A 27335-nucleotide genomic window follows, 5' to 3' on the forward strand; every position below is an offset into this window, starting at 1 on the left:
CAACACCAATTCCTGGCAAATATAAATTCCCTTCTGTTCAGGTCCTTCAGCCACTGTTACCTCAGGGAGATTGCTTGTGTCTTCCCCAGTGAACACCGATCTGAAGTACCAATTCAATTCTTCTGCCATTTCTTTGTTCCCCATAATATACTCCCCTGTTTCTGTCTTCAAGGGCCCAATTTTATTCTTAACCATGTTTTTCCCCTTTCACATACCTAAAAAAGCTTTTACTATCCTCCTTTATACTTTTGGCCAGTTTACCTTCGTACCTCATTTTTTTCTCTGCGTATTTCCTTCTTAATAAAACTGTGTTGTTCTTTAAAAGCTTCCCAGTGCTCCGTTTTCCCACTCATCCTTGCCATGTTATACTTTTTCTCTTTTGACTTTATATGTTTCTTAACTTCCTTCGTCAGCCACAGCCACCCCTGCCTCCTCATAGGATCTTTCTTCCTTTTTGGAATAAACTGATCCTGCATCTTCTGCATTATACACAGAAATATCTGCCATTGTTCCTCCACTGTCATCCCTGCTAAGGTATTTCACCATTGAACTTTGGCCAGCTCCTCCCTCATAGCTCCACAGTTCCCTTTATTCAACTGAAATATTGTCACTACTGATTGTACCCTCTCCCTTTCAAATTGCAGATTAACTCACGCAACTGTCCTACTTACAGACAAGTATCTTTGTATCCTAACTGTTGTGAAAACAGTCAATTTACCGAATCGAAACCAATCGTGTTTGTGAATCAGTAGAGTTTCCTTCGAACCCATCTTTTGTTTTCTTACCTGAAATCGATCATTTATTATTTGCTTGCTGTTTCATTAACACACCTCATTGTCATGCCAATATTTCTGTCCTGGGCTTGCTACACTTATTCCAAGTAGCACAACACAACTCAAGGAAAAACACATACTTTCCCCTCAGGTATTTTTACAAATTCTAACGCTCATTTCTACAATTTCAGAGCCTGACCACATGATGCCTGTCCTCCATTATTCTGCAATTGATAGAAACATAGCAAATAGTAACAAGAGTGATCCCTACAGCCCTCTCGACTACTCCACCATTCACTCCGGTTGTGGGTCATCATTCAGCACAGCACTTTTTTCTTGTTTTCCCACATCGTCATTTAACCCTTTCAAATTGATAACTAAATCTAAATCCTCATCGAAAACATTCGATGTTTTGGTTTCAATTGTTTACTGTGACAGAGAATTCCACCGGCTCACCAGTCCCTAGTTAAAAACATTTCTACTCATCCCAGTCTCAAGAGGCCTTGCCTGTGTACTTCACCTGTGATTTCTTGTTCTGGATCCCTAGTCACCGGGAAGATCCTTCCTGCAATTTCCCGTCTTGTCCTGCTGGAATTGTATTGGTTTCAATATGAACCTCTCTGATTCTTCTCAGTTCCAATCAATATCGTCCTCAGAAATCCAGTATCTCTTCATACATTCGTCCTGCATTCCAGGAATCGGTCTGGTAAGCCTTCAGTGCACTCCCTTCATAGCCAGAACACCCTTCCTCGGAGAAGGAGACGAATTTGTTCACAGCACTCCATGTGTAATCATCAAAGCCCTACAATTGCAATGACACATCTCTGCCCCGAATGGGAATTCTCTCGCTGTGAGGACTAACATACCATTTATCAGCTTTACTGTTTTTTGCAGTAATGCATGTTATCCCTCTTTTTTTGGCCTTCTCAGAGTTGTTGTTCTTGTGTCTTGCAGGTCAGCTGAATGCCTGAAGTATAGTTAATGTAATGAAGACACATACGATTCCCCACGAATGCAGAATGTACTTTTTCTTTTCCTCGTGAAAATCCGGTGTCAGTTAGCTTCTGATGTATTACGTTACTCTATACGTTCATCGTGTGACATTTGATCCGCACAACAGTCGTTTGCAATATGCTGGGAAATTAATTTAAAGCAGAAAAATGAAAGCGGGCCTAGAAATTACGAAGGCAGATTGTGAAATTGATCGGAATGAATATGTTAAGTCGAAAAAGCAACCATGATGCTAATGCTATTCGAGAAAACCACACTTGTTCAATAATATCTGTCAGGGCAGGTGATTGGTTGGATCTTCAACTTGAATGTTCGATGTATAGAAGAAAGAGAGACGGAGGGAGGTAGGGAGTAAGAGAGAGAGAAAGAATGTAAGATAAAGGGGAAGATTGAGAGAGATGAGACAGACAGACAAGGCGGCAGAATGGGAACGAGAGGGAGAAAGGAAGAAATGAGAAGTGGAGAGGCGGTGTGGAAGAGAAAAAGAGAGAAATGAAAGAAGGAGAGAGATCGAATAGAGACGGGAAGAAAGAGTTGTGTTGAGCCACACAGAGCGTGAAACATAGAGAGAAATGAAAGTCCGGAAGCGTGGAACAGAGTGAGAAAGAGAGAGAAGCAATGAAATGAGATGAGGGCGAAGAAGATGGATTTCATAAATTTTCATAAATTAGAGCTTCTGCGAAACCTCTCAAACTGGTACGCACAGGAAACAAAAGGCAGCAAACACTCGAGTGCAAACATTTCCAATTTTGCTTTCAAGTTAACGACCATTGTGCTTTGCAATAAATAATCTCTGACCCTTCTTTTGCTGAGCCTTGAACGTAGGATGTTGCTGAATGAAATTGAGAAAGTGCCTTCACCAGATGCCGGATGAAGAAAAAGATGGTCTCCCTAAATTGTTACATCAAAGACTGTCCGGGGATGAATGATAGCCTTTCTCTCAAAGCTGCACGAGAGACAGTGAGGAATATAGATGTCGGAGAGTCAGATTAGAAAGTGTGGCGCTGGAAAAATAGTTCAGGCAGCATCCAAAGAGCAGGAGAGTCGAAGTCTTGGGTATAAGCCTTTCATTAGGAATGTCAAGGCCACGCCCTTAGAATTAAAAGCCCTCATTGCTTTATTCGTTCAAATACAAACTTCCAGCTTACGTTGTATGGATAGTGCCTGTTTATAAAGTTATTTTTCCCTGAAACTAACAGACAATGTTGGGAATGATTGGCAGCTTCTGTTGCTAGTAAAGGAGCTCAGGTTTAAGGCTTTCATGGTTTGTCACAGTTAACATGGTACAAAATGGTAGTAGGTGTCTCTCACGCAATCACGTTCAAGCACTTTTCAAATGTTATTTATTGATATTAACTCATAAGGTTGGCACTACTGCAAGTTTTGTGCAGAATCCGGAACCCTGAAATTTCACATTCAGTTCGGAACAGATCACAGTTTGACACGAATGTCGGAGTGGAAACCCTGTTACAGAATTTCTCATTGTCCAGTTGTAAAGGAACAAACACTGGAGGAAGTCAACAGGTCTGACTCATCTTCGAGTTTTGCAGAAGAGTCACACTGGATTTTAAGCGTTGTCTCTGTTTCTGTCGTCAAAGTTTGTGAGAAGATTTGTAGCTAGGGTGCTCGTTGTTGTGGTTCTGTTCGCCGAGCTGGGAATTTGTGTTGCAGACGTTTCGTCCCCTGTCCAGGTGACATCCTCCGTGCTTGGGAGCCTCGTGTGAAGCGCTTCTGTGATGTTTCCTCCGGCATTTATAGTGATTTGTATCTGCCGCTTCCGGTTGTCAGTTCCAGCTGTCCGCTGCAGTGGCCGGTATATTGGGTCCAGGTCGATGTGCTTATTGATTGAATCTGTGGACGAATGCCATGTTCTCTGTTTGGCTTGTCCTATAATAGTAGTGTTTCTGTCTCTTCAGATGCTGTCAGTTAACATTCCCAGTCTAGTAATCTTTTATCAAATATAAATTTGGTCGTTTTAATGCTGCGAGGTGACACTGCATGAATGAGACTGCAACTGAATATCTGCAACTGGTAACATTACCAATTGGAAGTTCTCCTTAAAACCACTCACCATTCCGACTTGGACATGTGTTGCTATTTCTTCAATATTGCAGAGCCAATACCCTGGAGTTGTCTCCCTAATGGCATTATATGTCTACCCTCAATACATTGACTGTATGGTTCAAGATGGTAGCTCACAACTATCCCTCCCAGTTATGGGCGAATATCACCCCCTAAAAAGAGTTCAAGAACATAGCCTATATCTGAGCTTCTTATTTTATAGGCAGATGTGAAGTGACTGTTCCAGGGGTAATGCAGCTGTTAACTTGATTCGTTTTACAAAACCAAAATTAACTTTAAAACAAAATTGAAAACACAAACAAAAGAAAAGAGAGTTTAGAATAACTTAACTGCTGGAAAACTGATCAAATTCAACATAGCAACTTAATTAAGAAACTGCTGCAATCAAACAACGTTCCATAAACACACCCGTTTCAAAAGGGAAATTCAAACACGGGTCCTTACCAGTCTGAGGGAACAACTTTCAGAGAGTTCAGAGTGGTAAGTCAACTAGGAATCATCTTCTGGTGTTTGGAACGCTGCTACACAGCAACAGTTTCTCTCTGTTACTGCGAAACTAAAGTGGTAATAAGCTTGAACTGGGAGAATTGGTAACTTCCTTGTCATTGTTGCACTAGGCTTTTCCAAGACATTTTGGAACCTCTGTCTTTACGAAATCATTGAAAAGAAAACAAGGACAAAATAACCTTTTTAAAGAGACAACATTGTCACACCTCCATCTTCTCAAGGAGAAACAAGGATGGGCACTAAGCACTGGATCCAGACAGTGATATCCATATCACATGTAGTGACTTGTTCCCTCCGCCCCCTCCCCAGTACTGTAACCCCACGAACACTGTCAGAATCAGCAATAACATTTGAGATAAACACTGAGTACTGCACTCTCCAGGTAAAAACAATGACTGCAGATGCTGGAAACCAGATTCTGGATTAGAGTGGTGCTGGAAAAGCGCAGCATTTCAGGCAGCATCCGAGGAGCAGGAAAAGCGACGTTTCGGGCAAAAGCCCTTCATCAGGAATACAGGCAAATGAGAGGATGGAATGGGTGGGGAGAAAGTAGCATAGAGTACAATAGGTGAATGGGGTGGGAATGGAGGTGATAGGTCGGGGAGAAGGGTGGGGAAATGTAACAAAGAGTACAATGGGTGGATGGGGGTGAGATAAAGGTGAAGAGCAGGATTAAAATCAACTAGGTAAAAACAACCTATACCTTCATCCCCATTTAAATTCACCTATTGTACTCTATGCTGCGTTCTCCCCACCTCCACCCTCCTCTCATTTATCTCTCCACCCTTCATGCACTCTGCCTTTATTCCTGATGAAGGGCTTCTGCCCTAAACGTCGATTTCCTGCTCCTCGGATGCTGCCTGAACTGCTGTGCTTTTCTAGCACCATTCTAATCCAGAATCTGGTTTCCAGCATCTGCAGTCTTTGTTTTTACCCAGTTGATTTTAACCCGACTGTGAATTCTCTTGCAAGGATGCCTGTCTTGAAAAGTTTTCCTCCTCTCTCTACAAGAATCTCAGGGAGTCCCTCTCCCACTGCAACTCCCAGGTCATTTCCTCTGCCCTGAAGCTCTTCACCTTCATCCCACCCCCATACATCCATTGTACTCTTTGCTACCTTCCCTCACCCTCCTCCCTGACCTATCACCTTCATCCCCACCCCCATTCACTTATTGTACTTTATGCTACTTTCTCTCCACCCCCACCCTCTTCTCATTTATCCCTCCACCCTTCAGGCACTCTGTCTGTATTCCTGATGAAAGGCTTTTGCCCGAAACGTCGATTTTCATGCTCCTCGGATGCTGCCTGAACTGCTATGATTTTACTGCACTCTCCAACTTCATTCTTTCTGAAAAAAAAACCAGTCACGGTAACTGCAATTTAGGTTGGGAATTAGTGCATGCCTTGTTGCCGATGCCCTTATCCTCTGAACGATTAAAAAAAAGGCCAGGAACTTGCTTCCAGGGAAAACTTATTATGAAGACAAATGCTCCATTTTCTATGAACTATGCAATTTGAAGATAGGTTCATGAGTGCAAGGAATGAGGGGCAGGTTTTTTCGACTAACCAAGAGACAATAAAGACAATTAATCATCTAGATATGATTTGCTCAACCACTGAATGTGTTCATTCTTTGTCTTCCCCAGTGAGCAGTGAAGGCTGGGCCGTACCTTTTTTGCATTAAGGAGGAAATCATGGTTTGGGAGAGCAGTCTGCAATTGGATTTAGGCTGGAATCAAATGAGCCGTTGATTTATCACATGGTGGAACAGTTTCAAAGGACCAAATAGCCTACTGCTGCTCCTATTTCTTATTCCCTTATTTGGGATTACACAAATTCAGTCAGTTTGCTGATAAGGTTTCCCGGCAAGGCGGATGAAGGTATTAGTGTTGATCATGTGTACAAGGGAAAAGAGCAAGAATTACTGACTAGGCGTCTACGGACAATTGACGTTCACAAAATTAAGTATGCAGCACGAAATGTTTGCAAACTCCCCAATAACATACGAAGGAGACGGTTGTGTTGACGAATTGGTTCATTAAAAAAAAGGTGTAGAAAATATTCTTTTTTTACTCAGCTCTCGGGGCTCTTGCTCAATTTGATATAAATGCGCTGACTTGGATGTATCAGTAGAGGGCGCAGTTTATAGACAGGCCCAGTTGTCTCATTTTCGACTGTCAGCTGGAAGGACGAAAACGAGCTGGTATTCTTTTCATTCATTCAAGAGACAGTGAGAGTCACGAAGTAAGCAAATATTGTATTGCACATCCGCAGCTGAGATGGTGTCTATGATCCACTGCAGTCTCTGATCTTGGCAGGGACAGCCACAGTGCGAAAGTCAGTCAAAGACTGTACCCTTCAGGAATGAGCAACATTGCAGGAGCTGCGATATAACTCCAAGTCAAGACGGTGAGGGGCTTGGAAGTAACTTGAATATAGATGTGTTCTCATGCATCTTCTGCCCCCATCATTAGAACTTGTAGAGGTCATTTGTAAACTGTATAGTTTTAAAATGTCTTAATGGGAAGGATGGACACAAGAACATTACAGCAAAGCAAAGGTTTCGTACCCCAGTTGGCTGAATGCTTGGTTTCTGATGCAGAGAGAACAGTGTGGGTTCAATACCATTGGTAACTTTGTGTTTACTGTCAGGGAGGATGCAATCGGGAATCTGAACGAAGAAAGAAAGAGGACTGAAAGGAAATATATTTGACACACATAAGTTGCACAACCAAGAAAGGTCGTATGTTATTTGAGAACAAGGGATGTGAGGTGAGATTTATGGAAATTCTGAACACAGTGTTTCAAGTCTAATGTTTTGAAGGAGCTTACAGAAGGGATGGCGGACCACAAATGTGAGCCTCTTATTTAGGATCGTGGAGGGGGCGTGCAGCAAACACCCGAATATCAGTAACGTCAACTGGAAGCGTTGTCACAGGCCAAGTAAAGAACACTTGTACAGAGTATAGTTAAAAACCAACATTTGTTGTTGACTTGGTAATGACCGCATCTGAATTTCCAACGGCATTTGACCTTTTGCAAGGGCTGGAATCTCACAAAATCGGTTGGAATAGACCATTAACAGTAAAGTGTATTGTGGTATCATAGCTATAACCCTAACCCTATTGCTTTATTGATACAAGATTTATTTTGTCCTGTTAAAAACACCGAGGACACCAATCATTTAAAGATATGCAATCATAGAGTGGAAACAGACCCTTCAGTCCAGCTGTTACATGCCAACAAGGGTTCCTGGACTGAACTGGTCTCATTTTCCTCCGTTTGGTCCATATCCCTTGAAAGCTTTGCTATCTATGTACCTGTCCAACTTCCGATTACATGTTGCAACTGTATCTGCATATATCACTTCCGCTGGCAGCTCATTCTATAAATGCAACACCCTCTATGTGGAAAAGTTACCCCTCAGGTCAATTGTATATCTTTTTCCTCGCACCCTAAACTTTTGCCCTCTTGTTTTGGACTTCCGTACAGTGGGGAAAAGACCTTTGCTATTCAGACTTTAAATGCCACTCATGCTTTTATGATGTGGATGAACTTGTGTTGGACTGGGGTGGACAACTTCAGAAGTCACACAACACCAAGTTACATCCCAACGGGGTTATTTAAAATCACCAGCTTTCAAAGCACTGCCCTTTCATCATATGTAGTGATGAAGAGACAGTGGTCTGGAAGGTTGTGATTACAAACAGACATGTCAAACTATAACAGGGCATCATGTGACTTTTGACCATGACTTTATAAATCTTTTTAAGGTCACCCTTCAGCATCGTACACTCCAGGGAAGAACAGTCCGAGCTTATCGTGCCTCTCCTCATAACTCAAGCCCTCCTGCCTCGGGAATATCCTAATAAATATTTTTTGCACTCCTACCATTTTAATGACACCTTTCCTGTCGGCCGACCTGAATTGTCTGCAGTTCGCCCAATGTGGTCTCACCAATTATGTATACATCCATAACGTGACCTCCCAAACTCATGTAATCAATGTTCTGACAGATGAAGGCAAATGTGACTGCAGAAATAAGACAATAGAAAGTGGAGTTGCAGGTAGATAGGACAGTGAAGAAAGTATTTGCTATGCTTGCTGGTATTTGTCTTTCCATTGCATACTGAGTTGAGAGGTCATGTTGTAGCCGTTTAGAACAATGGCTAATCCAGTTTTTTTTTCGATTCGATTCGATTCCCTCCAGTGCACAAGCAGGACCTTCGGCCCAACAAGTCCACACCGACCGTCCGCCAGGACCCATTCCCCACTCCCTACTAATGCACCTATCACTATGGGCAATTTAGCATGGTCAATTCACATGGTCTGTATATCTTTGGACTGTGGGAGGAAACCGGACCACCCGGAGGAAACCCATGGGGAGAATGTGCAAACTCCACACAGACAGTACTGAAGGACGGTCCACAATTCTGGTCTCTCTGCTGTAGTAAGGGTGTCGTGAAAACTGAAAATGTTCACCAAAGGTTTTTAAGGATTTTGCTATGATTGGAGAGTTTGAGCTATAGGGAAAGTCTACATAAGCTGGGGATATTTTCCTTGGAACATTCGAGGCTGAGGGTGAAATTATAGCGGCTTAAAAAGTCATAAGGGTAAATGGACAAAGTATTTTCCCGAGTTAGGGAAGTCCAAAAAATCGAGGGCATACTTTGAAGGTCAGAAGGAAAAGATTTGAAAGGAGCAATTTGGGCAACATTTTCAATGAGAGGGCGGTGCATAAATGGAATGAACTGCCAGAGGAAGTGGTGGAGGCTGGCACAATTGCAACATTTTGAGGTCATCAGGGTGGGTATATGAATAAGAAGCGTTCAGAGGGATATGGGCTGAATGTTGACATATATCACTAGATTCATCTAGGATATCTGGTCAGCATAGACATGTTGACTGAAATGTCTGTTCCTGTGTTGTATACCTCTGTGACTCCATAGCTCTTACAGGAGCATTGTACCATGCAGAAATGTATTTTCGACCCTTTTCAATATTTACAATTTTTCATAACTGGCAATTTCAATAAAAGTGACCATATCAATGGCATGCTTTTTATACTAAAGGCTCTCCAATCCTTAAAAACCTTTGGTGAACATTTTCAGTTTTCACGACATCCTTACTACAGCAGAGAGACCAGAATTGTGGACTGTCCTTCAGTACTGTCTGTGTGGAGTTTGCACATTCTCCCCATGGGTTTCCTCCGGGTGGTCCGGTTTCCTCCCACAGTCCAAAGATATGCAGACCATAAAGCAGATCTCAAGTTGATTCAATGACTTTTGAGGAATGACCATGTCTTCATGGTGTATTTTTCTCAGTTCCCCTTTTAACGACACCAAAGGTTAGAGCATTTAATGTTTTAGTTGGAGCATTTAAAAGTCTCTTATCCCTTCACAGATTTGTTTCTGAAACCTCGAGGTTCATATTCTTTGAAATTAATCTGCAAAATATTGGCAAAAGAAACAAAAAGCATTTCCTGCATTTGACAGAGCTATGCTTGTATGTTTTCTTGAGTTTGCTCTCGTTAAGCACACACTTTCTTTCGAATATGTCAACCGTGATGTCGGTACGCTGCATATTTTGACATCTTCTCTTCACTGTTCACTTCCTTCAACAGACTTCACGTTCATAATGTGAAACCTGAAGCAGAAGTAGGCCATTCAGTCTATTGAATCTGTTCCGCTATTCAATGAGATTATGGCTGATCTGATAAACCTGGACTTCACTGACCTGACTTCTCCCTTTACCTATTGCTTCATTTACCGAGTAAAATTCTATCCATCACTGCTTTGAATATGTTAAATAACCCAGCACCGACTGCCCTCTATGATAAGGAATTCCACAGATTCACAATCTTCTTGTAGAACAAATACTTCTCGACATCTCCGTTAAATAGGTAAATGCTTACACTGATTGTGTCCTGTGGTCCTCGACACTCCCACATGGGGAAACAACCTCTCCAAATCTCCTGCGGATTACAATTGGTTTGATAAGATCGCCTCTCATTCTTCTCAACCACAATATGGAAAGACTCAATCTTTTCATTATAGTTATTAAAAGAAAACTCTTCATAACCGAAATTAGCCCAATGAAATTTCTCTGGACTCTAACCAATGTCAAAACACCTTCGACAGATAAGGAGACCAAAAGCTGTTCACGGTTTTCCAGCTGTAATTTGATTGTTGCCTTCTATAGTTTTAGAAGGCCTCCTTCCACAGCTCATAAGGAAGATGATCAAATATGTGAAATAATTCGCAGGTGTCGATACATTTAAAGTGAGGCAGGTTTTGCCCCCAATTTACATAGTGACCTACTTATGGAAAGAAGAATTGTGAAGTTAGTCATTCACCACGCCTTACTTAAAAATAACGACAAACTAATTATAATGTATGCCGTCATTATTTCAGCTGGATTCCAGATAATGTGAGAGCAATTTTTCTTTATATCAAGTTCACAATTGACCAACTTGTGGGTCAGTGATCTCGACCAAAACTGGAGTGACTGAGAATCAGGTGAAAAATCTATGTTGTTTCACGCCATTCCTGGCAAATGGAAAATGTTTGGAGTTGTTGGAGATCAGTAATCTCTGATCTCTGCTGAATTTCTTCAGGGGAATCATCTTAGCTGAACTATCTTCATACGTTCCATTAATGACCTCCCCTATACCATAATGTCAGGAGCAGGGAAGTTCACTGATGATTGTACAACGTTGAGTACCATTCATGACTCTTCAAATGCTGAAACAGTCCATGTCTAAGTGTTCCACAATCTGGATTCATAGCACGTTTTGAATTGACAATTGTCAGCGAAAATCCCTGCCACTCTAATACCAGGCATTGATTATCTCCAATAACATTGCCCGGAGATATTCAGTGATGTTAGTTTTACAGTATCACCCAGTGTTGACAACCTGCTTGTCATCATTGACCAGAACCTGAAACTATTGTAGTCATGTAAGTACAGTCTCAAAAACAACTGTTCAGAGGCCAGAAATCTGATTCACTAACCATAGGATCGGGCGTTGCCTCCTTGAATGGAATGATATTATGATTGGCTGCAGAATTCCTTCTCGGGAAGATGGCACTGACAGATGTCACTGTCCGCATTGATACCAACAACAGAGGCAGATAGAAGAATGGAGAAGAAAGATTTCAACTAGTTAAGAATTAAATTGAAAAACAGATTCTCAAAGGCAGTAATCTTAGGATTTCTATCTGCCATGTATCAGTGTGCATAAGAGCAGAAGGATGTTGAAAACATCTTTGAAGAGCGGGTGTAGGAAAAGGTGCATTGAATGTCTGAGGAATCAGAATTAATTCTGCAACAGGTTGGCTCAGTGGTATCTGAACGTGCTACATCTTCACTGGTCAGTCTTCTCAGATGCTGGAGATCAGGATCGAGAAGTGTGGTGCTGGCAAAGCACAGCCAGTCTGGCAACCTAAGAGAAGCAGGAGAGTCTATTATTCGAATATGAGCACTTAATCAGATGAAGAGCTCATCCTCGAAACGTCAACTCTCCTGTTCCTCGAATTCTGCCTGACCGGCTGCGCTTTTGCATCACCACACTTTCTGACTATTTAGACACGAATATGTTTATACAACGCAATTATATTACACAGACACAAGTATGTGATATATATGTATATACATTTCTATCTGCATTTATGTATATATTGAAATATATCTCCTCACTTCTGTCTACTTCAGACCCTGTTTGGTCGGTCCCTTAAATTCATTGACTTTTTTCTTCTGAAATAGAGTCATCGAGGCCTACAGCACAGTTAAAGTCTAGTCCCTCCATCTTGGGGCTAATTGTGGTTTATCCATCATTGCTGTCCCTCAACTGCTGTAACATGTTGTCAGCGGTAAGGTTTCAAAAATTCACACAGTGCTCCATATAACAAAGCTGCTTTACAAATTAAACAACACTTCACTACTCCTGCGATGAAAGCTAAAATTCTATCAACCTTTTAATTGCTTGTTGCATGCAGATGTTAGCCTTCAGTGCATAATTGAGAAGGGCACCCAAAGCCTTTTGTTCCTCTTTATTTTCCAACCTTTCATAATTTGGCAACTATTATGCACACCGTTTCTTTCCACAATAGTGGGTAATGTCTCATTTTGCCAGGATATTTTCAATCTGCCATGACCTGATCATTGCTTTAACATGAATTACCATAAACTCGTGGGCGATTTTACTTCATGCCTCCGGGAAACAAATCAAATGCATTGTGTGTGTATTAATATTCTTTTGACCTTTTCTGGATATTTTATTTTTTATCTCTGTGACATTCTCGGTTTCATGTTCTTTAAGCCTTCAGAAATAAAAAAAATCCCCTGACATTGTCAATTTGATATGTAACATTCCAGGAAAAGAAAACTTCCTTCATGTTTCATAGGGGTGTTGTTTTGATCAGCCATTTCAGGCCATCTGCATCTTCCTGGAGATATCAACCGTGATATCGATAATTTGCACCTTTCATTTTTTCCTGTACGCTGTCTTTCTCAGTCTACCCATTCCAATTTTACATGGTTGAGCACAATCTTGACCAGACACAGCTATTTTAATAAAGAGTGTGGAACCTGCTTTACGCTGACAGGTTCGCTCCTAATTTTCAATTTCTTTCCTTTTGAAATTTTAAGAAACAATATTCAGTAAGTATAGATGCCTCAAAAGTACGATTGCCTGATGCAGATGCGTACTTCCATCAGTGCATTTGAATTATCATTCTTTGATCAATAGCGCGGAACAGCTGTTAATCTATCGATAATGTTTGCATTTTTAAAGACAGGCAACTATTGAGAATCTGCATTTTATCATGCAAACCTTGCAAAACATCTTCAAGCTTCCTGACTGCAGAATACTGATCAGTTTCTGCGGGAACTTGGATCAGCACTTGGATTAGCCATCTGCAAAGTTTGTGTAAATTGTAATTTGTCTGCATAATGCAAGTCATTGTGTTGATTAACATTTGATATTTAACTTTAATGTTTTTTTTAGATTACTTACAGTGTGGAAACAGGCCCTTCGGCCCAGCAAGTCCACACCGATCCGCAACCCACCCAGACCCATTCCCCTACATTTACCCCTTCATCTAACTCTACGGGCAATTTAACTTGGCCAATTCAACTGACCTGCACATTTTTGGAATGTGGGAGGAAACCGGAGCACCCGGAGTAAATCCACGCAGACACGGGGAGAACGTGCAAGCTCCACACAGAGAGTCGCCTGAGGCGGGAATTGAACCCGGGTCTCTGGCGCTGTGAGGCAGCAGTGCTAACCACTGTGCCACCGTGCCGCCCACATGCTGTGACATGTCATTTATTTCTAATACTTTTAGGAATTTGTCAAGATTAATTTGCATTGCCATAATTCGCTCAAAGTTGATGAGTGCACACTTACACAGTTACTGAATGATGTCGATTTTGGTTGAACTCCAAAACTGGTCACGGATTTTTTTTTCGTTTTGAAAGTCTGTTTTACGGGAAAACATAGTAGAACTGAGATGTCTATCAAGCATATTTCTAACGCGTCTCTTAATTTACTTGATGTCAACGATCAATTGCTTTGAGAGCAATATCTGTTTGAGTCACTAAGATGCTATCTGAAATAATGGAATACGTTGCAACTTGGCTTCTCAAGTCTATCTGCAGCAAATAACTGTTAACCAGATTGCAATTGACTTAAAATGAACACAGCGCGAGGGTCAGAATATAAAACAACTTCGTGGCATCAAGAAATATTTCAAAGTAGCGGATACAGCAAAGGCTACTGTTACTGCCAATGTCCATACAGTAGATACAAATTAAAATGCTCCATACCTTTCTAGTACAAGCCCTTCCCGTACAACTGAAATGCTGTCAACTTCCAGCAACACAAAACCCTTCTTAGATGCAAGCTGTCTAGGAATACAGGGCAAAAGCCAAAACAAAAACATAGCACCACCGTTGAAAAAAGAGGGCAATCTCAGCGATACTGCAATTAACAATAGTCTGCTCTCAGCTTGCAATTTCATTACAATTGTACCTCAAATATGAAACATCGATTTCAGTTTCTAGTTTTGGACAACTCCCAGGATTGTTGGTGATGGAGGAATTCAGTGATTGTAATGCTATCAGGTGGTGATAGCAAGATCCTTTCTTGTTGCAGATGGTTATTGGCTGACCATGTGAGGTGCTAATATTTGCCATTTTTGAGCCGAACCCTGGGCATTATCCAGGTTCTGCTGCATTGGGCCACATATTCCTTCAGTGTCTGAGGAGTTGTGAATGATGCTGAATATAGTGTCTTCTTCAGCGAACATCACACTTCTGATCTGAAGATGATTAATGAAGAAGCTGAAGGTGGTTCAATATATGACGTTGAGTAATTCCAGCAGAGATTTTCTGGAACTGAAGCATCTGATTTCCAATTGCCACAGCCATCCTACCTTGTCATCAGTATGACTCGAGCCAGTGAAGAGTTTTGATTCCATCTGATTTCAGTTTTGTGACGGCTTCTTCATTCTACACGCGATCAAACGTGGCCTTGAAATGAATTGAATTCAATTCAATTTATTGTCACGTATACTGAGGCACAGTGAAATGCTTTGCCTTGGGAGCAATGCAGGAATATCACAGAGTTAAGTAACATAGATAGTAAATAATACGTAAAACGTTATGGCGAATGCTAAGAGTTTGTGAGTCCATTCAATATCCTAACAACAGTAGGGTAGAAACTGTTACGAAACCGGCTGGTGCGTGCGTTCAGGCTTCTGTACCTTGTCCTCGATAGTAGACGTTGTAGAAAAAACATTGCCAGGGTGGGATGGATCCTTAGGAATGCTGGTGGCCTCCCCTTGACAGCGGGCCTGGTGGATGGATTCTATGCTTGGGAGGTTAGCCTTTGTAATTATCCATGCCGAGTTCACCACTGTTTGTAGCCATCTCCATTCTTGAATGTTTCGGTTGCCATACCATGTCGTGATACATCCAGACAGAATGCTCTCCACGGTGCAGCTATAAACTTTGGCAAGGGTATTCGTTGTCATGACAAATTTGCTCAGCTGCCTGTTGAAGAAGAAGCTTTGTTGGGCCTTTGTAACCATTGCAGCCACAAGAAATCCAATTCCCGGGAACTTGACACTCTCCTCTCGTTCCACCTCTGTACTGTTAATGTGTAGGGGGGCATGAGTAACATCCGCCAAAAGTCAATAATGAGTTCCTTGGTTTTGCGGTCATTGAGAGCTCGGTTGTTCTCAGTGCACCATTTTTCCAGGTCTTCCACCGTCTGAGATTCGGCCGGAAGGATTGACGCTTTTGCTTTACCTCTGGAATTCAGCTCACTTGTCCATATTTGAACTAAGACTGCATTGACGTCAAGATATCAAGATCTAAGCAGCCTTGGCACAAGTCATACTTACTGCAAAGCAATTGGTTCTTTTTAACACTTGACGAGCCGTATCATCACTTTTCCAGTGATCGAGATTATAATGATTGGGTAATAATTGTTTGGAGTGGAAAAGGAAAGAGTGAGGCCATTTTCATCATTGCTGTTTAGATAGCATTATTGCTGCTTTACCAGAACAACTAGGCTCATGGGACAGCAGGTTTTGCAAAACAAGTATTGAGTACATTTGGAGGAACTTTGTAAGTCCTCATTGAACTGTTCGGAGCCTCCAAATACTTGATGGTATGAGCAAGAATGAATCGAAACTGTAGACTGACATCTTTGAATTCTGGGGCCTCTGCAGGAGTGGAAACTTAAGAACAAAGCTGACCACCTCTCAATTGCAACAAGGAATGGGCAGTAAGTGCTAGCTCAACCATGTTATACATATCCCACAAATTAAACAATTTAAAAGTTAGCAGGATTACAATTTTCAATGCACATATTTACTTTGACAGGAAGAGACTGGTTGTGCTAGGGATGAGAATAAATCACAATTTTCCTTCCAACCTTGATATAATACCGTGTTCTCTCACGCATTTTAAGAAGCCGCAATGGAACCTTCTGACAGAAATCTGGGATTTTATTCTGATTGTATGAAGTGATTCAAGAAGATGTCTGTCCGTTATATTCTCAGGAGTAATTTGGAACTGTAACCAAAACAGGTCGAAACATTCTCGTCTCTTTTGCAAATGTTGAGTTCAAATATGAATTTTAAAAAAAGTGTATTACTCGATCTAAAAGACGTTACGTAGCCCATGGGTAACTCATGATAACTGAGGTGCATTCCCCCCATTAGGTATTGTTTTGTGGCAAATTCTCAGTTATTATAAATTGAAAAGATTTGTCTGGACGGTAACTGGTGTAAGGAACATTAGGTATTGATTTTACGGGAACGGGAGGTTAAAGGCAATAAGAGATAAGAAACGAGCTAGTTCCTTCTTTTAGTTCCCTTATGATACCGAAATATTGGGCCATTTGTGGCATCGGGGCGAACCCGACTGTATATTGCGGTGAACACTGCAATTATTGATTGGCTGAACTGCAGTCAGCGTTTATGTTTCGAAAAGTTAAACATTTGAAACTGTGTTCATGCATCTGGTGGACTGCAGTTGTTTGGTTTGTTTAATTGCGGTCTCACATAAAATATATCAAGTCGTGTGCATGAAGTAATGACGGTCATTAAATCTACAACAGAACTTACATTTATATAAGTGTTTCCATGTCTCGTGCCGACTACAGAGCTTCACAAACAACGAGTATTCTTGTAGGCATTGCAGTGAAAGATATATAGTAGATACATTGTTTTAGTCTCGACAACTAATTCTAAATATTATTTCCTGATACATTTGTTCATGTATTCAATGTTTAATATTGTTCCAGCACCACTCAGAATTGCTATTGCATTCAAAATTGCTCCATTCTGGCATTATTAGGAATTCTAAACGTTACTATCAAACAATCAAAACAATCTGGTCAGGATTGGTTCACGAACACCGAGCTGCCATGGATTCTGAATAGAGACTGATTTACGGGCATTCTGGCGAAAATGTGACATTTCTGCTTCAAGGTTTTTGTGGATTAATGCAACAGTAGGGTTAGTGTGCTTAGTATGTGTGTGCTTAGTAAGTGTATGAATAAGTTCTGATAGAAGATATAGGAAAATTAGAGCAGGATTAAGAACCCCCATCTGACTGTATTTACAATATTGTAAAAAACTCTGCAAAATGTGTTAATATTAAACCATACTACGTAAAGAAGTGGGGGGTCAATAAGTTCATTTAGCATACTCAAACTGCTCCGTCATTCGAACATTGTTGACAGGCCCCTCAACCCCATTCTTTTGCCTTTGCTCCGTAAGCCTTCATGCCCTTCCTAATCTAGAACCTAAATCTGTCTTAAATACACTTAATGATTTAGACTCCACAGACTTTTGTGGCAAGGAGTTTCACACTTTTACTGAAGAAATTCCTCTCCATCTAAATTTTAAAGGACCGTCCTTTCATTCTGAGGCTGTGCCCTCTGGTTGAAGTCTGTTCTGCCAGTGAATTTTTTTTTCTGCGCACCCACTATATACAGGTCTCTCAGTATTCTGTAAGATTCAATGACACTCCAACCTTATCTTGCTAAACTGCATTGAGCACAAAGGTAGAATCTTCAACTGCTCTTTATTAGATAAGCCCGGTATCCAGTGTACAGTCACTGTGTATCCCCTCCAATGCCACACGTCCTTTGTTAGACAGGAGACCAAAACTGCTCACAATAATCCAAATGTGCTCCTGATGGAACCTTATATAGTCTCAATAGTAAATCACCGTGCTTGCAGTGTAGCACTCTTGATGTGAATGATAAACCTGCATGTGCTTTTCTAAAGGCCACCTGCACCTGCATATTAAACCTTAAGAGAATCCTGAAGTTGGATTCCCAACTCCCGTCATGCTTCAAGTTTCAGAAGTCCTTCCTCATTTCGGAAGAGTTTCTCACCTTTATCCTTCCAATCAAAATTCATAACCTTACATTTACCCACATGATATTCCACCCACCACGTCTTTGCTAATCCCCCAGACTGTCCAAATCTTTCAGCACAATCCGCTTCCTCAGCATTACTTGTCCCTCATTTCATCATTGTGTCATCTGCCAACTTGACATCAATGCCCTCAGTTTCTTCGTTCAGATCGTTTATGAATAAAGCAAATCGTGCTCCCAACACTGACCTTGCAGAATTCCAGTAGTCACTAGCTACCATCCTGAAAATGACGTCTTTATCCCCACATATTGCCTTCTGCCAGTGAGCCAATTCTCAAGTTATGTCATTGAGATGTGCCAAACACCTTGATTCTTATCTCATTTAGCAGCCCCTTGTACTTGTTAAAATCATACTGGAAATCCAAATAGATCATATCCATTGGCTCTCCTTTGTCTTACTTCCTGGCTGTTTCCTCAAATACTTCTACCAGATTTGTGAGGCATGACTCCCCTTTGACGAAGGTATGCTGAATCAAATCTGTTTTACCAATCACATACAAGCTTTCTGAAATATCATCTTGAATAATGGAATCTAAGATCTTAACAACGACCCAGGTCAGGCTAACTAGCCTAAATGTCCAGTCTTCTGACACCCTCCCTTCTTAAACAGCGGTTTTACATTAGCCATTTTCCAATCCTCTGGGATCCTCCCCAACTCCAGTTATTCCTAAAAAATGCGCCACCACTGCCTTCATGATATCTTCAGTTATCTTCCCCAGAACTCAGTATTTACGTCAATCTGGTTAGGGCTATTTATCCATCTTCAGAACTTTCAGCTTCCCCAGCACTTTCTCCTTAGCCATGGACTCCTTCCCCAGCTCATTGACTTTTTGAATGTTTGCAACGTTACTTTAGTCTTCCATTGTGAAGGCTGATGGAAAGTACCCATTCATTTCGTCCACAATTTGTTGGTTCATAATATCTCCTTCTCCAGTCTCATTTCTTTGTGGCCCAATGTCCATTCTTGCCTCTCTCTCACCTTTTGTATATCGAAACAAATTTCTTGTCATCTTTTGTAATAAAGCTAGCTTTTTTCTGACAAATCACCTTTTTAAAAATCAACTGCCTCTTGCCGCTTTTAGAGATTTTCTAATCTTTCTTTTCCCACTCACCATCACTCGCCATCATTTTCTTCTGCTGTCTCTGATTTCCCTTGTCAGCTATGATTGCATCATCCTCACCTGAATATATTTCTTCCTCCTTGGAATGAATTTCTATTGTGCCTTCCGAATTGCCTCAGAAACACCTGACGTTGCTCTTTGGCATCTTTCTGCAAACCCTCCCTCCGAATAACAGTCTGGCCAGCCTCCACACCCCCGTGTATTTTTCGTTACTTCTGATGAGTTAAATGTCATGATCTGTTTTAAGCTTCCTACTCTCAAACTGCAGGCTGAATTATATCACATCATGTTTATTGCCGCCGAGTAGTTCGTTTATTCATTACCACAGGAAGGAGGTATAGAGTCATAGAGATGTCAGTACGGAAACAGACTGTGGTGTAACACATGCACGACAATCAGATAAACTAAATTAATCCACTCCCGTTTGCCAGCACTTGGCTCATATCCCTCCAACCTCTTCCTATTCATATACCCATACATATTGGTTTTAACTGCTGTAACTCTATCAGCCTACACCAGTTCCACTGGCAGCTCATTCCATACTTGCACCATTGTCTGAATGAAAGAAGTCGCCCCTTTAGTCTCTTTTAAATGTTTCCCCTCTCAGCCCGAACCTGTACACTCTACTTCTTGACTCCCCCACCCAAGGGAACAGACCTTGTCTATTTACCCTATTTATGCCCCTCATGATTTGAAAAACCTCTATAAAGTCACCATTCATCCCCTAACGCTACAGGGAAAAAAAAACAGCCGAAGACTATTCAGACTCTCCCTCTAGCTCAAACCTTTCAACCCTGGCAACATCCTTGCTTATCTTTTCTGAAACATTTGAAGTTTTACAGAATACTTCTCATAGGAGAGAGACCAGAATTGCAGACAATATTCCAAAAATGGCCTAACCAATGTCCTGTACATCTGCAACATGATCTCTCAACTGCTATATTCAAGATATATGAAGGCAAGCATACCAAATGCCTCCTTCATTATCTAACTGCGACTCCACTTTCAAGGAACTATGAACCTGCACTTCAAGTTGTTTTTCTTCAGCCACACTCTCCAGGATCTTACTATTAAGAGTGTAGGTCCTGCTCTTATTTGCCTTTCCAAAATACAGAACACACATTAGTCTAAGTTAAACTGAATCTGACATCACTCGGTCCATTCGCCCTTCTGATGAACTTCCTGTTGTACTGTGAGCTAACTTGCTTTGCCGCCCGGTATCCCTCCAATCTTGGTGCTGTCTGCAAATTTACTAACTTTGACTACGATGTTGACGTCCACATTTTTCAAATAAATGACGAAAGCAGTGGACACAAAACCAATCTTTGTGGCATACCACTGGGTCCCAGGCCTCCAGCCTGAAAAACAACACTCCGCCACCACCAAAACATTGAAAGTATTCAAATGTCTGCTAGGTATAACACCTAGGACAAATTGGGATCAACGCTGATGGGGAGAAATCATGATTAGGCTGTTGAGATGTTCGTGATTAATGGCAGAGAAAGCTTGAAGAGCCGAAAGGCCTCTTCCTTCTCTGATCTTGTTTCTGATTCGTGTTTCCTGTATTTGCCTTTCAGCGTTATTCGATTTATTGCACATCATGTTGATGTTGTCTTTTTAACCTAAAAGTTTTATTTAACTTATCCTGTAGCAGGTAGGTTGTGAATTTTTTTAAAGAATTCAATATAATACATCATTTTATCTGAATCTGGACAAACGTCTGTTTATTTTCCCAGGGTATAATATCTGTAACAAACAGAAATCTGATGTCCATTCCTGGTGAGTCCCATTCATTCCTTAAATCCTAACGCAATCTTGTCAACAATGCCGGGCTGTCAACACCATACTTTCAAACAAGTCCCACTTTCCAGTTTTTGTAAATGACTCAGTTAGAAAATCAAACTGCGCCAAGTGTCTAACAGCCTTGAAATCTCCTGTATCCACCTTCCGTCTAATAATCCACAAACTACTGTTCCCAGAGATATCAATCCAATTTTCAAGTCTTTGATGTAGAATGTCCAGGAAGCCTCCATAAAAGATGGGATTTGCAAACATTTCCAAATGTACTTTGCGTGCCATTTGCCTCAATGAATCCTCTTTGCTAAATACAATGGAACTCCTCTGAACACAGTTGGAACTGGATGCCCTCTCAAAATTATTACCTGAAAGGTGTGTAAGGACATTCCAAAAAGGTTAAAAACCATTCAATACGACACAACCAGGCTATTCATTCTGCAAAATTCTGAACAGTGTGGTATCAGGTTACTTTGTCTCACAGTAAAGATCTTTAACTCTCACTTCACTTGTTTATGTTTAAAACAGCATGCGATGTTGCTGAACATTTTGTATTAAAAACGGGGAAATGCTCAACAGCGTTAGCAATATCTGGGTAGAGCAGAACAAAGTTCAGACTTCACGCCATGAGTTTTAATCGGAGCCCTTCTAATGAAGCATCCTGATATGAAGCTACAACCCTGGGAAAAAAAAAATTCACAGCGTCACAACCTTGTCGACGACGGTGTGCATTCAGCCCCTCCGAAAAAGAGTTTACATTTAAACGTGTATGAACGGCTTCTAATTCCAGATTCTTCAACCTCTGGAACCTCTCTTTCTCAATGGAAAATCTTTCTGTTCATATTTCAAACATGTATTATTTGAAGCAATAATTGCAGTTCTTTGAACAAAGAAAACACAATTTTCATGTATTCCTCATATTCATATTTCCACGTGTCAGGCAACATGGGAAAGAATCTCTGGTGCAACCTTTGAATTCACAGCATGCAAACTCTTGGCTGGAGTAGAACGCTGAGCTCTGATATAGTGTTGGGATTTATTGTTTGCACTATTTTGTAGTGATTTATCAAACACGAACTGGAATTTCTATTGACTGTAGAGTCGAACCAAGCTCGAACGTTATGCTCAAAAAGAAGTCTTCCTCAACAAAACAAAACACTTTTAGCAATTCAAAGCATATCGAATCTCCTGTCGATTAACAACTCCCAAAAACCTTTTTATAATTGATCATGAATTCCGTATGCTACTTCTAAACTGATTCACACCAATCCATCTCTGTCTCTTTGATCTTCTAATTTACTTGCCATAATTTGTAATTGAATATAACATACAAATTTCAGTAGCACCGTCTCGAGGATTACACCCAGGTCGATTATGTCAACGTGACTGGAAGTTTCTCCAGAAGCAAATCGTTTGTGAAACTTCTGTCCGTTTTATAGTTCTGGTGAGTATAGCATGCATACATTTGGCTGTGTGGCCACTCGGTTTTCAGAGTTCACCATATGTGGGTTGCAGTCTTAATTATTTAAGTGTGTCCCTTTGTTCATGAATTCGCTGTCTGAACATGACAGATGTTCCCAGATATGAAACTAAAATATCACCAAATTAAACACAAGGAAATTAAGCACATGCTGCTAATTTATCCATTCTAAATTGATGCAGATTTCCATGATGTGATGACGGTTCTTCTGCACAAAGCTCAGCCCATCACAATTCGTGAGTTAGAATCAACGTGATTGGTTTCTCGCTCCACATGATGCAAATAAACACAGTCTCCAGTGGTTTATAAGGTCGGTGCTCCGACACACACTGTTACACAGAACAGGTGGCATTGAATTCCAGCGTTGGCTGCGTATAAAGTTCTGCCTGTTGGTGCAGAAACAATGAATATTTTCTTGCTTTCGTGCCTTTCAACCTGGTTACCAAGTAAGTACTGTTTCTTATAGATGTTACTCGCAATAGAGACCGTGTTTTCATGATTGAAATGTCCTTGTCTGATACTCGCCTGTTGAGAGGTAAATGTCATGTATTAAATATATTTTTCTCCGTCCAGATGTCTTTACTGCATGGGTTGACCAAACACCGAGAACAATAACGAAGGAGACAGGCGAATCACTGACCATCAACTGTGTCCTAAAAGATGCTAGCTATGCATTGAGTGGCACGTACTGGTATCTGACAAAATTGGATGCAACAAAGTGGGACCGCATATCAATTGGTGGACGATACTCTGAAACAGTGAACAAGGGATCAAAGTCCTTTTCTTTGCGACTTCGTGATCTGAGAGTTGAAGACAGTGGTGCATATCACTGTGAAGCGTATGTTGACCACAGTAATAAACCTGATCTTCTACCAAGACAAAAACACCTTCAGATCGTCCATGAAGTAAATTGGCCTTGTTTCATCATGTCAACGCTCAACATGCACTTTGAGGCCATAATTTATGATACGGATTAGCAGGAGGCAGGTTCTAAATGGTTGTGAACAAAATTCAGCCGGAAAGTTCAAAGAACGTGCACTTAGATATTCAGTGTTGTTGTTGAACTTACAGTGACGTGTGAGCATTTGTTTTTGCCCTGGGCTTTATCACTGTGACAGCTGCGATGACCACAACAATCGAGAACTCGACTTCTGTAATACAGAAACTACCAGCACACATTGTTACCAGAACCGCAAACACTTTGATTTATTGGTTATCAGGATGGCCAGCTATTCTGGAGCTTGGTCGGATATCAAACCTGGTTTTCTGAAACAAATGTCAGAAAGTGTACATTGGTCGGAATCCAGCTTGCATTTTGTGTAACTACTTGAGGTTGTTGTATGAATGACAATGCGACATGTTTGCACTGCTGTGTGTGACTGTGTGGGATTGCACAGTGACACAAGGCACTGCACAAACCTCTCGAACAGTAATTCCCTTTTCTACGTCTGATGGACATGATTTCGTAATGAGCTTTTTGTAATGAATGCTGCTTTATGGAGTTAACATAAATACCAATTCGTTCACTTCTGGAATTCTATGCACATTTCACGTTGATTATAGCTCGGCAAGCTGACTTTCCGATGTCACCCAAACTCGTATTGGAGATAGCGGATGTATGAGTGAATTTAAACTGTTAACAAATGAAGATTTGTTAATGCTGTGAATATACATGGAAATGGTGGAAAGGATGTGCTTTGGCTTATTTATTACAGGACTTTTGCGTCACTGACGCTTTTTGAATGGCGTTGAATTGGAGCTGACGGATTGTGACTGCTACCATGAAGGAAGAGGCACTTTTCTGGCAGTGAAACCTAGTAAGCTACTTATCGCTATGATTTTGCAGACGAGTTAAAATAATGGTTTTTCTCTTTAAAACAGGCTGAACTGCACAATTGAAAATCAGACCATTTCTTCATCGACAAATCTTGTATGCTGTCATTTATGTGTCTTCCATTTCAAACTCATCTGCAGATTTTGTTTGAGCAAATGTTTGTGAATATAAAGATATAAAGGTATAATGTAGCTGGAAACAAGCCAATATTTAAATATTTATCTTGCTTGGCACAAGAACATAAGATGGTCATTTGTGTAGGTCAAGAATCATACTGTTAAGACAGGAAACTACCCAAGTTGTGAGGCTGTACTAATACATGACTGTGTGCCACAAGTATGTAAACCCTCGCATCCAAACAATTACCATTAGTCTGGATTGAAGAAATCTTTCTGTTGACATTATTGATTTGGATTGTGTTCAAAATTAATATGTTTCAAAAGGAAAGACTTATAGTGTAAAAAATTTCGATTACATTAACATTGTCACCAAATCAGCAAATATGCCGTCCATTTTCGAAACTGCAACAATAGTGGCTTGCTAAAGGTGGGCTTGATAATAATGGTTGATTTGAGCTGTGCTCCAATTGCGCAAAACAATGAATAGTTTGTGCACTGATTTCACCAGGGCTCCATTTCAGACAACCAGCAGAGAGTAATTTCGCTGTACTTCAGCATGAAACCAGATTACCTGAAATCTGCTCTCACAGAACCCCGTTCATCTGAGAGTCGACTATTTGAGAACTCTGCAGTCACTGGAGTTTTAGCATAAGCTTTTAGTTTGAGTTAAAGTGGAAATAATGTAGCCCATCTGTTTGGTTTTTATTGCTTGGGTGGGGAAGTGGAATAATTTTTTCTTTGACTGACTGATTACACTCATTGCTGTACGATTCAATTATTTTAACCACATAACCCTATATAATTAGAATCTTCTGCCTTGATCTCATGGATCCACAGGATTTAGACATCATACCAAACAAAGCAGGATCGGTGAGTTGATGTGTGCACGACAGCATTATTTTTGTAATGCAGCCACCCTGCTGTGTTATGGTTATCAGGTAGCCAGGCGTGAGGATGATCTGAGGGGAACCCCACATATGTGGTTAGTATTTGACAACAGTTAACAAAAAAAGGTCAGAAATCAGGCTGCACTTGACGAAGGGGCAGCAAGTATGTGATATAAAAAAACTTGTTCGACTATAAACTGGTGTCGTGTGAGTTCAGACCTTGATCACACAGTTCAATACTGTCACCTCCGAATCCAAGAAAAGTCTGGATTTTCCGTATTATCAATCCCACAAAAGGAAGCATTCACTCCACTAAACAACGACTTCTACTTTTTCGGCATTCGTAGACTAATGTGAAAAGACATACAAAAAAAATATGATATTAGTGCATTTAGGGGATGCGTGGAATAGGTTGCCCGGCAGAAGGCACTGTCACTTGTAATTGAAAAGTAACAAGACCTTTCTCTGCAGTATTGGTAGTGTGGTGTGAAATTCCAAGAATATGGCTCTATTATAGCCTGTGATTTGCCACCAACAGGCAAACAAAATTGTTAAAATTTGACCCAAAATCAAATCTGAATGGCACGATCTACGCAAATAACTGCTCTCCATCTTCCCATAAGAGAAAGTATGCGGTCAATTTTGCAGGAAAACAGACCAGCTGGGCAGGCTAGAAAATTACGCTAACCTGAAGAATAACCTTCAATATAAAACGTGACACCTTAGAAAATACAAGTTGCAGCAAACCAGACCCTCTAAACTGCTCCAACATTCAGTATGATGGATCAGTCAGCTCAATCTTTCTACCCGTTATATCTCATGTTGTTTCATCCCTTTCGGCCTAAGGCCGATTTCGAAATGGTCTCGAAAGCAATGAATGTTTTGGCCTCAACAGTTTTCTCTAACAGAAAATCCCATAGGTTCACTACTCTCTTGGTGAAGAAATTCCTCGTTATCTTATTAGAATTTTGTAACTGTTCATGAGGGTTCCCTCATTTTTCGCTCTCCAGTGAATATGGTCTAGCTGAATATGCTCTCTCCATGCAGATCAGTCCTGCCCCCCAAGAAATAGTCTGGCACCTAGTACGGTCAGATAAGTGTTGTGTCTGAAGGGAAATCATAGACACATATGGTTCTGAGAAAAAAAAAAAAGATTTGGAGTTTCATTTATTTCATCGTCAAGGTAGAAGAATAAATTGCAGGTCGGAGATTTTCTGGAGGGGAAGAGGAAAAGATACAGTGCGATAATCATTTGGCTTCGGGTAATTTATTACTACCTGAAACTCTCCCAAAACAATTGTTTCCATGCCTGCTTGAACAACTATAGAACCGATTTTAATTTTGTATGTATGTTACTTTATTTCATTCAGTTAATAGTTATTTTGAAAATTTCATAGAATACCGAAATGATGCAAATTGAGCTTCAAATGTATTTTCCTAAAATGGCCGACAGAAATTTTCAGGGTTAATTTGACGTTTGTTTTCTCTCACTGAAAACACTGAATAAGACGATGGTATATTCGCTGTGCCAGCTGCGTTTTCACGGAAAACGTATATTTAATATTGAAATTTGCCAGCAGTATGAATCTAATACCTGCATTATTGGTTATCTTCAAGCTAATTACTCTCACTGTTTCTAACTTGTTATTCCTTTACCATCTCTGTTGTTACTTAATTAGCTCTGCTATTTTTATCATTGTCGTCAAATACTACTCACTGTAATGCATCCATTTGGATCTGAAGTTTCCAATATTTCATGGAAATTCCT

The 27335-nt window shown here is 40.7% G+C and overlaps 1 gene segment (V, D, J or C); it reads left to right on the plus strand.

Moving 5' to 3' along the window:
• The first annotated feature begins 23068 nt into the window (after positions 1 to 23068).
• LOC122543617 overlaps positions 23069 to 27335 on the plus strand; it is a 32651-nt gene continuing 28384 nt past the window's right edge. Inside the window, 4 exon segments of the C gene segment in view lie at positions 23069 to 23173; positions 23301 to 23703; positions 23846 to 24014; positions 24466 to 24544. Of these exon segments, the coding sequence occupies positions 23131 to 23173; positions 23301 to 23703; positions 23846 to 24014; positions 24466 to 24544 (694 nt within the window).

The sequence above is a fragment of the Chiloscyllium plagiosum genome, chromosome 44 (assembly GCF_004010195.1).
Source record: "Chiloscyllium plagiosum isolate BGI_BamShark_2017 chromosome 44, ASM401019v2, whole genome shotgun sequence".
Classification (NCBI taxonomy): domain Eukaryota; kingdom Metazoa; phylum Chordata; class Chondrichthyes; order Orectolobiformes; family Hemiscylliidae; genus Chiloscyllium; species Chiloscyllium plagiosum.